This window comes from Notamacropus eugenii, chromosome 1 (genome assembly GCF_028372415.1).
Source record: "Notamacropus eugenii isolate mMacEug1 chromosome 1, mMacEug1.pri_v2, whole genome shotgun sequence".
Taxonomy (NCBI): Eukaryota; Metazoa; Chordata; class Mammalia; order Diprotodontia; family Macropodidae; genus Notamacropus; species Notamacropus eugenii.
Genome location: NC_092872.1, coordinates 177,958,003 through 177,972,083, shown reverse-complemented (window position 1 = coordinate 177,972,083; position 14,081 = coordinate 177,958,003). Strand labels below are relative to the sequence as shown.

The 14,081-nt window shown below is 38.1% G+C and overlaps 1 protein-coding gene across 1 annotated transcript in view; it reads left to right on the top strand.

Moving 5' to 3' along the window:
* Positions 1 to 1,912, top strand: part of SLC28A1 (solute carrier family 28 member 1) — a 60,914-nt gene extending 59,002 nt beyond the window's left edge. The window contains exon 18 of the mRNA XM_072619832.1: positions 43 to 1,912. Coding sequence (XP_072475933.1) covers positions 43 to 154 — 112 coding nt within the window. The 3' untranslated portion in view covers positions 155 to 1,912. The remainder of the gene's footprint in view (positions 1 to 42) is intronic.
* The last annotated feature ends 12,169 nt before the right edge of the window (positions 1,913 to 14,081 follow it).

Sequence of the window (14,081 nt, the reverse complement as noted above, 5' to 3'; positions counted from 1 at the left end):
TCTGAGTATCATTCTAAATAACTCCTGACTTTCCTTTTTCAGCATGGAAGTCATGGGTACCAGTTCCCCCACCTTCACTGGCTCCAGGATGGAGTTTAGCACAGAGATGTTGATCAATTGCTGCAGACTTTACAACCACACTGCCTGTATATAGCAGGGGTGTCCATTATATTTCCAGGGCTGTTCCTCCAGAGAGGAAAATTTACTACCCTCCAACCCCACTTCTTACTTTTTCTAGAGTCTCCACTTAGCCCCCAGTCCAGTTCAGTGGGTTAACATTTAAATGCACACGTAAAATGTCCCTTGGAATAGTAGAAAAGTGTTGGCCCACAAATTGGGAGACCATGGCTCTAGGCCCAATTATATAATAAAACTGATTGTGTTAGTTGGATAAGTCACTTAAAATCTCAGGGCCTCAGGTCCCTTTTCTGTAAAATAAAGGAATGGAAATATCAAGGTTAGCAGAATAAGATGTAGAGAATTTAAATAACCCAATCTCTGAAAAAAGAATCAAACAAGCCATAAACAACTCCTAAGGAAAAAATGACTAGGACCAGATGGCTTTACAAATGAATTCTATCAAATATTCAAAGAACAATAAATTCTAATAAATTCTATTATTCAAAAAGGAGCTTAAAATCATATAAGAGAGGTGGAAGAAAAATGAGGAAAAGAAAAGAGAGTGATGCAAGAGAATTATGAAAAAGACTCAACAGCTTGGAAAACTGCTTAAAAACAAGAATTGACTAAATGGAAAAGGAGATTAAATGGACATTGCTTGAACCTTACTCTCATCAGTATTGGCTCAAAGAGGGAATAATATACACAAACAGATGAGTATAACAATCTATCTTACCCGCCTGGGAAGTAGGAGAGGAGGAGATTCAAATAAAGGGGTGGGGGTGGGGACTGACAGAAGGGAGGGCAGATCAGGAGAGTTGATAGACAGAAACCAAACATTGGTGATGTCGAAAAAGGTGAAAAGAGAGAGAGGACAAAGAGGAGAAAGAATAGGATGGAGGGAAAGTCACAGGTAGTAATCATAATGGTGAATGTGAATGAGATGAACTCTTCCAAAAATTGGAAGTAGATAGCAGAGTGGAGCAAAAACCAATATCCTACAATATGTTACTTACAAGAAACATACCTGAAGCAGAGAGACACACACAGAGTAAAGGACACCCTAAAAATACTTGTACGAACTGATGCAAGGTAAAATGAGCAGATAAAGAACTGATGGACTCTGCAGATTGAAGCATATTTTTTAAAGCTTATTATTTCTTGGTTTTTTTTTTTTTGCTTTTGGAAATATATTTTACATGATAGCATATGTCTCAACTATATCAAACTGTTTATTGTCTTCAGAAGAGGGGAAGGAGGGGGAAAAAATTTGGAACTCAAAATATTATATAAATGAATGCTAAAAATTTTCTTGATTTATAATTGTGGAAAAAAATAAAATACTATTTAAAGCAAAAAAGTTTCCTTAATGTGATAGTTTTTATCTCAAGCCAAGAGCCAGCATCATATGTAATAGAGAAATACTAGTAGCCTTTCCAATAATATCAGAGGGATAGCAAGAATGTCCACTATACTCATTGCTATCTGAAAACTAATAGATATCTTATTGTTATTGCAATCCAAGAAAAATAAATTGAGCAAATAAGCATAGGCAAGAAGGAAACAAAATTATTACTTTTTGAGGATGATATGCTGATCTACCTAGAGAATCCTAAAGGTTCAACTAAAAAATTGAAACAATAACTTTAGCAAAGTAGCAAGATATAGAGTAAACTCATACAAAACACCAGTCTTTCCATACCCCAACAAACCCCAGCAGAAAGAAATTCAAGATACTCAAAATAACTACAGAATGTATGAAATATTTGGGTATCCATCTTCCAAGACACAGAGAGGGGTTATATGAATACAACTATAAATATATTTTTACAGAAATATAGACCTAAATATTTGGGAATATATTAATTGTTCTTGGATAAGTCATACTAATATAATAAAATTATATATGTATATATATACATATATATAGTGTGTTCGTCCTTCATTGCCAAAGAAGATCATGCCATCAGAGAAATAATGACATGACTTCTACTTGACTTTGTTTTGAGTGAGGGAGGGCTGTGCAGGTCACCAGCCTCACTTCTTCTCCAGAGCCATCTGAATCCAATGACCAGATATTCATCAGGATGACTGGAGGCAACTCAGGGTGAGGCAATTGGGGTTAAGTGACTTGCCCAAGGTCACACAGCTAGTGAGTGTCAAGTATCTGAAGAGAGATTTGAACTCAGGTCCTCCTGACTCCTGCACTGGTGCTCTATCCACTGTACCACCTAGCTGCCCCCCCCCCCACATACACACAGACACACACACACACACACATACACACATATACATATATAATAAAAATGGAATATTACCTAAATTAACTTATTTAGTATTAGGCAGTCAAACTATGAAAAGGTTACTTTATAAAACTAGAAAAACTAAAAAATTCGTCTGGAGGGACAAAATTTAAAAATTCTCAAGGGAAATAATAAAAAAGTGGAAAAAAGTTGGGGCATAGCAGTACCAATTCTCCAGTTATACTACAAAACAGAATCCATTGAAACTATTTGATACTGGCTAAAAAAAATAGAAAAGCTGATCAGTGGGACAGATAGGACTAAGTCAAAAGCAAATAAACAAAGGAGTATAGCATTCAATAAACCCAGAGAATTCAATGACTTGAATAAGGACTTCTAGCCTTTATTTGACATAAAACTTGTGAGAAACTGAAAAGCACTCTGACAGAAATTAGTTTTAGAGCAACATTTCCTTTAGCAAGCTGTTGACTCGCTTTTCATGATTTTCTTGCATGGCTTGCATTTCTCATCCCAATTTTTCCTCCACCTCTCTTACTTGATTTTCAAAATCCTTTTTGAATTCTTCCATGGTCTGAGACCATTGCTTATTTATTTTGGAGGTTTTGGATGTAGAAGCCTTGACTTTTAGGTCTTCCTCTGATAGTTCTTCCTGAATTGTTCTTCCTCATCTGAAAGGGTGGAGAAGACACCAGTTCACCAAAAAAGTAACCTTCTATAGTCTTATTTTTTCCCCTTTTTTGGGCATTTTCTCAGCCAGTTACTTGACTTTTGAGTCCTTTGTCAAGAGGAGGGTATACTCTGGGGACCTGTAAGTTCTCAGTTCCTTCAAAGTGACACAATTAAGGGAGAGGAGTTTACTCTTCTCCTGGCCTGAACTCTTGTCTATGAGCAACCACAAGCACTCTGTTCTGCCCAGGAGCTGCCAGTAGGGTTCCCCCTCCAAAGCCTCCACCAGCTCCATCGCCAGCACTCTTCCTCATCCGAGAGCTGCCACTCAGGGCTGAGATTCAGATCAGCTCAATCCCCCCAGGGTCTTTAGGTCAAGGGCTCCAAAAATGAACACTGCAACTGCAGTTGCTGCTGCCAGCAGGGCCAGACCTCATTCCCTTCTCACCCAGGTGAGAGAGCTTTCTCACCGACCTTTGAAGCTTTCTTTGGCTTTTGTGGTTTGTGGAATCTGGGAACCACAACTGTTGCCAGGGATTCCACCCCCAAGGCCTGCTCCAGTCCTGTTCCTACCAGTGCCACATGGCCAAGGTTGGGCTAGACTCTGCTCCATGTTTCATGTAATAGACCTTTCCTGTTGGCCTTCCAGGCTACCTTGGGCTGGAAATCTCTTTCACTCTGTCGTTTTGTGGCTTCTGCTGCTCTATGATTTGTTTAGAGTCATTTTTTACAGGTATTTTATGGGCTATGGTGGGGAATGGAGCTTCTACAGGTCTGTCTTTCTACTCTGCCATCTTTGTCCCCTGCCAGAGCAACATTTCTTATCAATACCACAATCAACTTCAAATGGATATGTGACTTAGATACAAAAGCTCATCTCATGAGCTCATATGTATTCAGTGGAAGAATGTACCATTCACAACTATGCATGGAGGAAGAGCTTTTCATTAAAAAAGGTATAGAGAGAACAACAGGAGATAAAATGGACAATTTTGATCGTATAGAATTGAAAAGCTTTTGCATAAACAAAATCCAGTTATCTAAAATCAGAAGGGTATATTGAGGAGGGCAGAGAAACACCTTTGCAACAAGTTTCTTTTGATTAAAAAAAATCTGATATCCAAGATATATAAGAGACTGATTCTAAGATACAAGAACAAGATCCATTGTCGTATAGAAAATGGTCAAAGATATGAACAGTCAGTTCAGAGAAGAAGAAAAACAAGCTAACAAATATTTTAAAAAGCATTAAAATTTAAAAAATTTTTTAAAAAGCTTTTAAATTTAAAAAAATTTAAAAATATTTTTTAAAAGCAATTTTAAAAATTGGTGATTTATCACCAATAATGAGAGAAATGTTAATTAAAATAACTCTGTGGTTCCATCTTATAACTATCAGATTGGCAAAGATGACAAAAATAGAAAATGACTATTGCATTGAGTGAATGTACTGATATAGGTCCACTAATACAATGCTGGTGGAGCAGTGAATTGATACAGCCACCCTGGAAAGCAATTTGAGACTAAACCTCCAAAGTCACTACACTGCATACCTTTTGACCTAGTAATTCCACCAGTAGGCGTGTACTCTAAAGGGAATAAAGAAAGAGGGAAAAAGGTCTATGTACAAAAATATTCACAATAGCACTTTTTGTTGCAGCAAAGAACCAGAAAATAAGGTAGTGTGCATCAAGTGGGGAAAATGTGAAGAAATTATAGTATATGAATGGAAAAGACTATTATTGTGCTATAAGAAATGATAAGAGGGGTAGATTTAGAGAAACCTATGAACATTTCTTGGAACTGGTGCAGGTGAACAGAACTGGGAAAACAATTTATATAAAGATAACAACAACTTAAAGAAAAGCAACTCCGAAAGACTTTCAAACTCTGATCAATGAAATGACCAAATGCCACTCTAAAACAAGGATTAGCCATGCTATCTACCCCTTGACAGAAAGGTGATGAGCTAGAATGAGGTGTATATTTGGACATGCCAATATGGGGATCTATTTTGTTTAACTATACTAACTTATTATAAGGGGAGTTTAAAAATAGTGTAAATGATTTAAGAAATGCACAGAAGACAACAGAAGGAAGAGTTTGGAGAGAAATACCAACAACAAGACAGCTTTTGGAACTGACATTGAATTTAACATATACTTTAGAAAAACAAAGACCTAGCTCTGAACTGTGATATTCACGGTGGCACATGTGATACTCCTTTTCTGTTCCTTTATTATGGAAATATTCAGGTTTCTTGGTATTTGGAAAGTTGAGAATAACATAAAATTTAAAAAGGAGAAAAATCAAGCTTCAGGGTCATTGGAGAAGGCAGCCAGAATTCAGCAAAGTTTTCTCATCATCTTTTCTCTTGGGCTTCTTGAAATTCTCTCCCTGAATTCTAGCAGCAATAGTACTTTATAATGGAAAGGAAGCATCTGGTGGAGTGGGGTTCAGATGTAGAGTTGAGTTGATTATGAATGGAATATACTCCACCAGATCAAAAACAGAAGGGTCTCATATATTAAAAAAATATTTATAGTAGAACTTTTTGTGGTAGCAAAAAAAGCTGGAAATAGACTGGTTAATGGTTGAACAGACTGTGATATATGAATTAATGGAATATTATTGTTCCACAACAAAGGACAAATATGAAGAATTTGGAGAAACTTGGGGAGACTATTCCAAAGGTACAAAGAAAAATAAGCATAATTGAAAAATACATATAATAATATAAATAAAAATAGCACTAAACATCAAAATTTAGATGAATATGATGACCAATCCTGACTCTAGATGACTGATGATGAAACATCTCTCTCTCATCTCAGTAGAGAAGTAGTGGTTCACAGATGCAAGGTGAAACATATATTGGTAAATGGGTCAACCTGTTTTGCTTAATTGTACTTCTTGCAAGCAAGAGGCAGAAATTATGACCATGATGTAAAAAAAGTATCAATAAGATAAAATAAGGGTTTGAACTAGAGGATTCCTTACAATAACATTCTGTTTACTAGGTGCCATCTAGAGCTGCTGCATGCCAAGCAGGGCCCGCATAGTCCCTATAAACTGGGCCTTGACCAAAGATTTGGTGTAACCACTCAAAGGCTTGGGAGATGGATTGCTTTTCACTTTTTCCATAGTTTTGAGGAGTTTGCCTTCGACACAACATATACCAACCCCTTTACCCATTATTGAGCAACATTTCCCCACTCTGTTACTTTCTATGGCTGGTTTTGCATGGGATCACAAAAAGTCAACATGGCTTCATCAAGAACAAGTCATTCTAGATTAACCTGATTTTTTTTTACATAGTTACTGAGCTAGTAGATCAAGTATTGCCACTTTGACATTTAATCGAGGTATAGAAAGAAGAAGAGGAGGGAACTCAGAATAGGAGATCTCTATTTTCTCAGTAAAGAAGGAAGCAAAGTCCTTTGGTGAGAGAGAAGGTGGAGGAAGTTAGTATAGGAAGTATGAAGAGAAAGTTTGGGATGGTCACTGTGTAGAGTATGATTGTCAATAAGGAAAGAAGAAAAAGACTTCTATGCAACAAGGGCCCATTTGAGATTAGCTAACATAAATTTGTAGTGAACCTAGTCAGTATATTTGCATGACTTTTTCTGGAAGAATTCAGTACATGGAAGTAGGAATGGAGAAGGAGGATGGCAAGGGTAATTCAGAGTTGGGATCTGGTAAGGTGGCAACAGAGTTAAATGATAGAGCAAGAGAGCAAATGATTTAAGAGTACTTAATAGTGCATGGTTGATCTAGTTATCTGTAGGGGCAGTATTGTAGAGAGAAGTGAGGTGAAAGTAGAATTGATGGACTGGGAGAACAGGGAGAGATAAAGGGGCTAGAGGTCACAAGAGTGATACTTCTGCCTCTCCTAAAGTTCAGCTTTTCCATCTACACAAATCATTGCCACATCTGCCTCTCAAATCTGGACTCTCTCAAACCTGGATGTCTCAGTCCAACGATAGTCCTGAATTTCTAGTTCCATCTTAGGCAATTCATATGGATCTTACCATGAACACAATATGTCCAAAACCATGTTCCTTGTCTTTCTCACAAAATTGTATCTCCTTTTCAACTTTTCTTATTCCATAGCATCACCTTTTCCCCATGCCCCTAGGTACAAAATCTTGGGGTCTTTGAGTGATTCTCCTTAATGAATTTTCATCAAGTCTTACTGATCCTTCAGCATGTTCCTTGGTCTCATGCTTTTTCTAGAGGTCACCACTACCCTAGTCCATTCACATCATTTCCATCCTGGATTGTCATTGTAAAGGAAGTTCATCAGATCATTTGATGATCTCCCTGATAAATCAATGAGCTTACAGGAGGTGAGATTTTCTCTGGGATCAGGAAAGCACTATCCCTGGAGAATGTGGGCATTTCCATTTGTGCCTATTGAAAAGCTACAGACAACTTCTGGTTATTTTTCAGTGACTGGGTCTAATCCAAAGATTACTGATACTCAGGAGGTGGTCTCTGGTCAGTGGAGCTGCCTCTCTGTGCTGACCTTTAAGAGAGTGATGAGCTGCCCTCTGTCCTTTTGTCTTTTTTATCTTTTTTGCCTTTTTTCTCCATTCTCTCCCCCCCTGTAGTTAATGGGGAACGGGTACAAAAACACATAACAGACATATGCTTGCCCACATGGCCTGAGAGGAAAGCTCCCGATAGTGGCCTTTCAAGCCCAAAAGATGGCACCAGCCAGGGCAATGATAGAATTCCTATAGAATCACATGGCCAAAGTAGACATGTGTTAGCTCACCCAGTCAGAGAAGGGTGCTTTGCTGACAATGCCTTTTTTTTAAAAAAAAAAAATAATGTATTTGTTTTCAGCTTTCATCAATCACTTCCGTAAGCTTTAAATTTTCTCTCCTACCCTTCCCTCTCCCTCCCCAAGACGACATGCAATCTTATATGGGTTCTACACATACATTCTTATTAAACATATTTTCACATTAGTTATATTGCATAGAAGAATTAAAACAAATGGGAGAAACCATGAGAAAAGTCAAAACAAAGCAAAACATAACAAAAGAGAAAATAGTCTGCTTCATTCTACGTTCTGACTCCAAAGTTCTTTCTCAGCATGTGATTGGCATTTTGCATCATGAGTCCTTTGGAAATGTTTTAGGTCCTTGCATTGCTGTGAAGGGCTGAGTCTATCAAAAATAGTCCTTGTACACTGTGGGAGCTATTATTGTTTATAATGTTCTCCTGGTTCTGCTCACTTCACTCAGCACCAGGTCATAGAAGTCTTTCCAGGTTTTTTTTAAGTCCTCCTGTTCATCATTTCTTATAGCACAATAGTATTCCATTACATTCATATACCACAACTTGTTCAGCCATTACCCAATTGATGGACATCTCCTCAATTTCCAATTCTTGGCCACCACAAAAAGAGCTGCATGTGTGTCCTTTTTCCATTTTTATGCTCCCTTTAGGATACAGCCCTTGAAACAGTATTGCTGAGTCAAAGGGTATGCGTATTTTTGCCTCATTTCTAAAATGTATAGAGAACTGAGTCAAATGTACAAGAATACAAGTCATTCCCCAACTGATCAATGGTCAAAAGATATGAACAGGCAGTTTTCAGAGTAAGAAATTAAAGCTATCTATAGTCATATGAAAAAATGCTCTAAATCATCATTGATTAGAGAGATGCAAATCAAAACAACTCTAAGACACCACATAATACCTATCAGATTGGCTAATATGACAAAACAGGAAGATGATACATGTTGGAGAAGATGTGGGAGAGTTGGAACACTAATTCATTGTTGATGGAGCTGTGAGCTGATCCAACCACCCTGGACAGCAATTTGGAACTATGCCCAAAGGGCTACAAAAATGTGCATATCCTCTGACCCAGCTATATTACTTTCAGGACTCTATCCCAAAGAGATCATAAAAATGGGAAAGGATCCCGCATGTACAAAAATATTTATAGCAACTCTCTTTGTGGTGACCAAAAACTGGAAATCAAGGGAATGCCCATCAATTGGGGAATGGCTGAATAAATTGTGGTATATGAATGTAATGGAATACTATTGTGCTGTAAGAAATGATGAACAGGAAGACTTCAGGGAGGCCTGAAAAGACTTATATGTACTGATGCTGAGTGAAAGTAGCAGAACCAGGAGAACTTTGTACATGGCAATAACCACAGTGTATGAGGAATCTTTCTGGTAGACTTAGTACTTCATTGCAATGCAAGGACTTAAAAAAATTCCCAATGGTCTCTTAAGGCAAAAAGCCTTCCACATCCCGAGAAAGAACTATGGACTTCGATTGCAGAGTGAAGCAGATCATTTTCTTTTATATTATGTTTTGTTTTGTTTTATGACTTCTCCTATGCATTTTAATTCTTCTATGCAACATGACTAAGGTGAAAATGTATTTAATAGGAATGTATGTGTAGAACTAATATAAAATTTAATGCTGTCTCAGGGAGGGAGTGGGGAGGTAGGGGGAAAGGAGGGGGAAGGAGGGGAAAAAAAGCTAAGATATATGGAAGTGATTGTAGAACACTGAAAACAAATAAAATAAAAAAATAAAAAAAGGAATTACCAAAAGAAAAAAAAAAAGGAAATGAGGTGTTTATCACAAATACTAGTTGTAAAGATTCTTTCCCAGTTTTCTGCTTCCCTCTTAATCTTGGTTGCATTGGCTTTGTTTGTGCCAAAACTTTTCAATCTAATGTAATCAAAATTATTCATTTTGCATTTCATAATGCTCTCTATCTCTTGTTTGGTTGTAAATTCCTTCATTCTTTATATATCTGAGAAATAAACTTGATCCCCTAATTTGTTTATATTATCAGCCTTTACACCTATATTTTGTACCCATTAGGACTTTATTTTGGTATACAGTGTCAGGCATTGGGTTTGCGCCCATTTTCTGCTGCACTATGTTCTAGTTTTCCCAGCAATTTTTGTCGAACAGTGAATTCTTATCCCAGAAGCTGGGGTCCATGGGTTTGTCAAACAGTAGACTGCTATAGTCATTGACTACTGTGTTTTGTGTACCTAACCTATTCCACTGGTCTACTCCTCTATTTCTTAGTCAGTACCAAGTGGTTTTAATGATTGCTGCTTTATAATACAATTTGAGATCTGGTAGGGCTAGGCCACTTTCCCTAGCATATCTTTTCATTAATTCCTTTGATACTCTGGATCTTTTGTTCTTCCAGATGAATTTTGATATTATTTTTTCTAGCTTTATAAAATAATTTTTTGGTAGTTTGATTGGTATGGCACTGAATAAGTAGTTAATTTAGGTAGAATTGTCATTTTTATTATATTAGCTCAGCCCACCCATGAGCAACTATTGTTTTTCCAATTATTTAGATCTGACTTTATTTGTGCAAAAAGTGTTTCATAGTTGTGTTCATATGGTCCCTGGGTTTGTTTTGGCAGGTAGGCTCCTAAATATTTTATAGAGTCTACAGTAACCTTAAATGAGATTTTTCTATCTCTTGCTGTTGGGCTTTGTTAGTAATATACAGAAATGCAGATGATTTATGTGGGTTTATTTTGTATCCTGCAACTTTGCCAAAATTGTTTATTATTATTACTTGCTGACAATGCCTTTTAAATCAGGGGTCTTAAGCTGGGGTCTGTGAACTTTTAAAAAATGTTTTGATAACTGCATTTCAATGTAATTGGCATACATGGCATAGTGAGTGGATAGAGCAATGGGTCTGGAATTAGGAAGACCTGAGTTCAAATCTGGCTTAAGACACTTACTAGCTGTGTAACCCTGGGCAAGTCACTTAATATCTGTCTGCTTCAGTCTCCTCAAGTGTAAAATGGGGATAATAACAAGACCTACCTCTTAGGATTGTTATGAAAATCAAATGAGATATTGGCAAAGCACCTACCACAGTGCCTTTTTCCTTATTCTCCCTTCCCTTTGCAATCAGTCCTACGTATTTCATGCATTTAAAAACATTTTTTTTTCTGAAAAGAAGTTTATAGACTTCACCAGATTGCCAAAGGTGTCTATCATACACACAGATACACACACACAGACAAGGTTAAGAAACCCTGTTCTAGGCAAAGAAAGGAGATTCCTGTGCACCATTACTGCCTGGAGAAAGAAGAGAATCACTCATGTGACTCCTGTTCCTGGAGCCACAGTTTGGGAGGGCAGGGCACAAAGAATCTAGCCACTCTCAGATCTTACAGTGAATTACTTGGATAGTACAAATCAGCTTGGAAAGGGATCTGGCTTGTTCAGCATCCTCGAAGTATATTAGCCTTACAGGGGAGTCTAATGTACACGAGTAACCCAGCGAACCGAAAGGGACTATGTAGGACTTACTGGAATTTCACTGGAATGTCAAAGGCTTACCCTAATAGCAACCCCAAGTTTAGTTTCTTAGGTGGGGAACCCAGATGCTACTTAGAAGTACCTTCTAGATTGTCTATATTTATGGGCTCCTGTGAGTGTTTTCATCTTCTGCATCTTCTCTGAGTGAAATAAAAAGCTGGTCATTATGTATTTGTTACCTTGAGTGATTGCGTGGCAGCTGGTTAACCTGTTATCCACATATGTGGAACTCTAAATATAAGCTATATTTGGAGATTTTCCACCATGAGTGGGGGCAATGAACCAGAGAGAAAATAATTTTTTGGGGAGAGACCCCTTCTGGCTCCAGACCTAAGTCCATAGTTTTGGGGGAACCTGGGCCCCTAGGTTATATAAAAATAGCCTTCTAATGGTTTTCCTGCTACCTACCTCCATCTTGTACACAAAGGCCACATCAATCTTCCCAAAGTTCTGCTTTTAGCCATGTCACTGAAACTACCATGGCTTAAAGAACTAAGTAAAACTGCATATAGTTTAAATAATCTTTTCTTTGTTGTACTTGTTTTTCTTTATTTAGCCACTTCTTTCTGATTGTGTCTTTCCATCAGGATTCAGAAAACACTTTGGTGCTATGGCAGCAGTAAGAATGTGTGCCAGGGTTTTCTTTTCTTTTCTTACCTCCTTTATACTCAGTTTCATGCAGAAAGGAAGATGGAATCCTCAAGGCTGGTCCTCATACCCTGTTTCTACTTTCCTAATCACAACGATACTTTTCATGCGTATAGTCCTTCATAGTTTTCAAAGACTTTTACATATATTATATTGTTTGATCCGCCCAATATCTGGTGGTAGACAAAGCAAGCATTTTCATCTTTATTTTATAGATGAGGAGACTGGGATACAAAAAGGTTAATCAACTTGCCCCAAATTCTGCAACTGCCAGTAGCAGAGCCAGGATAGAATCCAGCTATCTTGATGCCTTCTCCAGGGATTTTATTGCTCCATCACTATGCCCTTCTTACATTTGTTAAATGTGAGCTTTCACTGGGGTTGAAAAGGGAGCATGTTATAGAATCAAAAATGCCCAAGTCATTAGCAAAAGGTTAGGCCTTTACCCATCGTTCACCCAAAGTGGTCTAGATTTTCCAGGATTCCATAGGAATTGTCTTGTTCCACCTTTCAAGTACCCTCCAAATACCTGAATGCCTAATACCTAATACCAACAGTAAGAAATTGCCATTCCATTAATATGGAGGCCTGGGGTCATGGTCCAAGGAAAATAGATTAGTTAGAATGAATTCTTAGATTCATTCTTAGAGGTTGTCTACTCTAATCTAGTCACTTTACAGATGAACAAACTGCAGTCCAGTGTGGTCAAGTGACTCACCTAGGGCTACACAGTTAGTAAGAGTTTGAGATGAGATTTGAATTCAGGTCTTTTTGCCTCCAAGTTCAGTGTTCTATCTATTGAGGCAGCTACTTTATAAGTGACCAGGATTTGAACCCAGGACCTTCTAACTCCAATAGCACTCTTCATTATACCACGCTAGAAACTGAGAACAGGAATTCTACTGTGGTTCATAGCCCCCCAACTTCTCCAAGAAGCATCTTCATGAAAAAAAATCACCAACGGTTAACATAGAGCCCTGCCAACTCACCAACATAACATTTTGCAGCATATTTTAAATTTTATTCAACTTATTTGGGATTATGTAGGTATTTAGGCGGCATTGATATATGAAAACATTGTACTGAAAAGAATAGTTTCAGCACGTAGTTTGCATTATGAAGTGCTTGCTGCCACAACAGTGGGTTGCTGCTGGTACCCTATTTCCAGTGGGTAAGTGGTACTCAACAGTGACAGTACAATCTGGTGGGTGGAAAGCACCTCCCCCGCCCACCTCCACCTAAAACAATTGGGAGCATTATAATGGAGGCAAGAGATATGTGGGAACTGGATGAGCAGAGAGATGCAGTTCCACTGGGGGTGGAGAGAGATGGAGGTAGGAGATTGTGTGGCAGGGGGACGGGCTGTTATTGCTAGGCAGCCAGCTCCAGCCTTACTCTGTTGCCTTGGTGACAGAAGAAAGAGGTGATGCCAATTGTTTATAAGCATGAGTGGTGGGCTCTTAGCTTTTTATTATCCACATGCAGGAAGTAAGCCACCTCCTTCTCCTCCACCCACTGCTGCCACCTTGAGTCACCATGATGTTCCAGTCACGAATTTCCTGCAGGAGCATAGGGCCCACAGAGAGCAGACTTCAATTTGTTATACTTTATAACTCCCTCTCTCTACCCAACAGTAACACACTCAGACACACAGACACACACACATTTTTTCCTTTCTTTTCCTTTTTTCCCACTCCGGATCTTTCTCAGGTTTTCAAGATAGAATAGTGAGGGGGAGTAAAACAGCAAATGGTTAATTGTGGGAAATGGATGAACCTCACTGATTCCATCTTATCACTTAATTGGGGAGCTGGTGCAGTTCTCTTTTCTTTTCAGTTATGGGTCTAGTTCAATTTCTGTCTTGTGTGAAAACTTTATTCAATTGTGGGAATTGGGAGGAAATCTTATCACATTGTTTGGACTTAGCCCTGCATGACTGAAAAGCTAGGCCACCTCCACATGCTGCTTAGAGACCCTTAACCAAGGACTTAGGTTATGTTGACCAGAAACACAGTCAGATCCAATGCAAAGCAT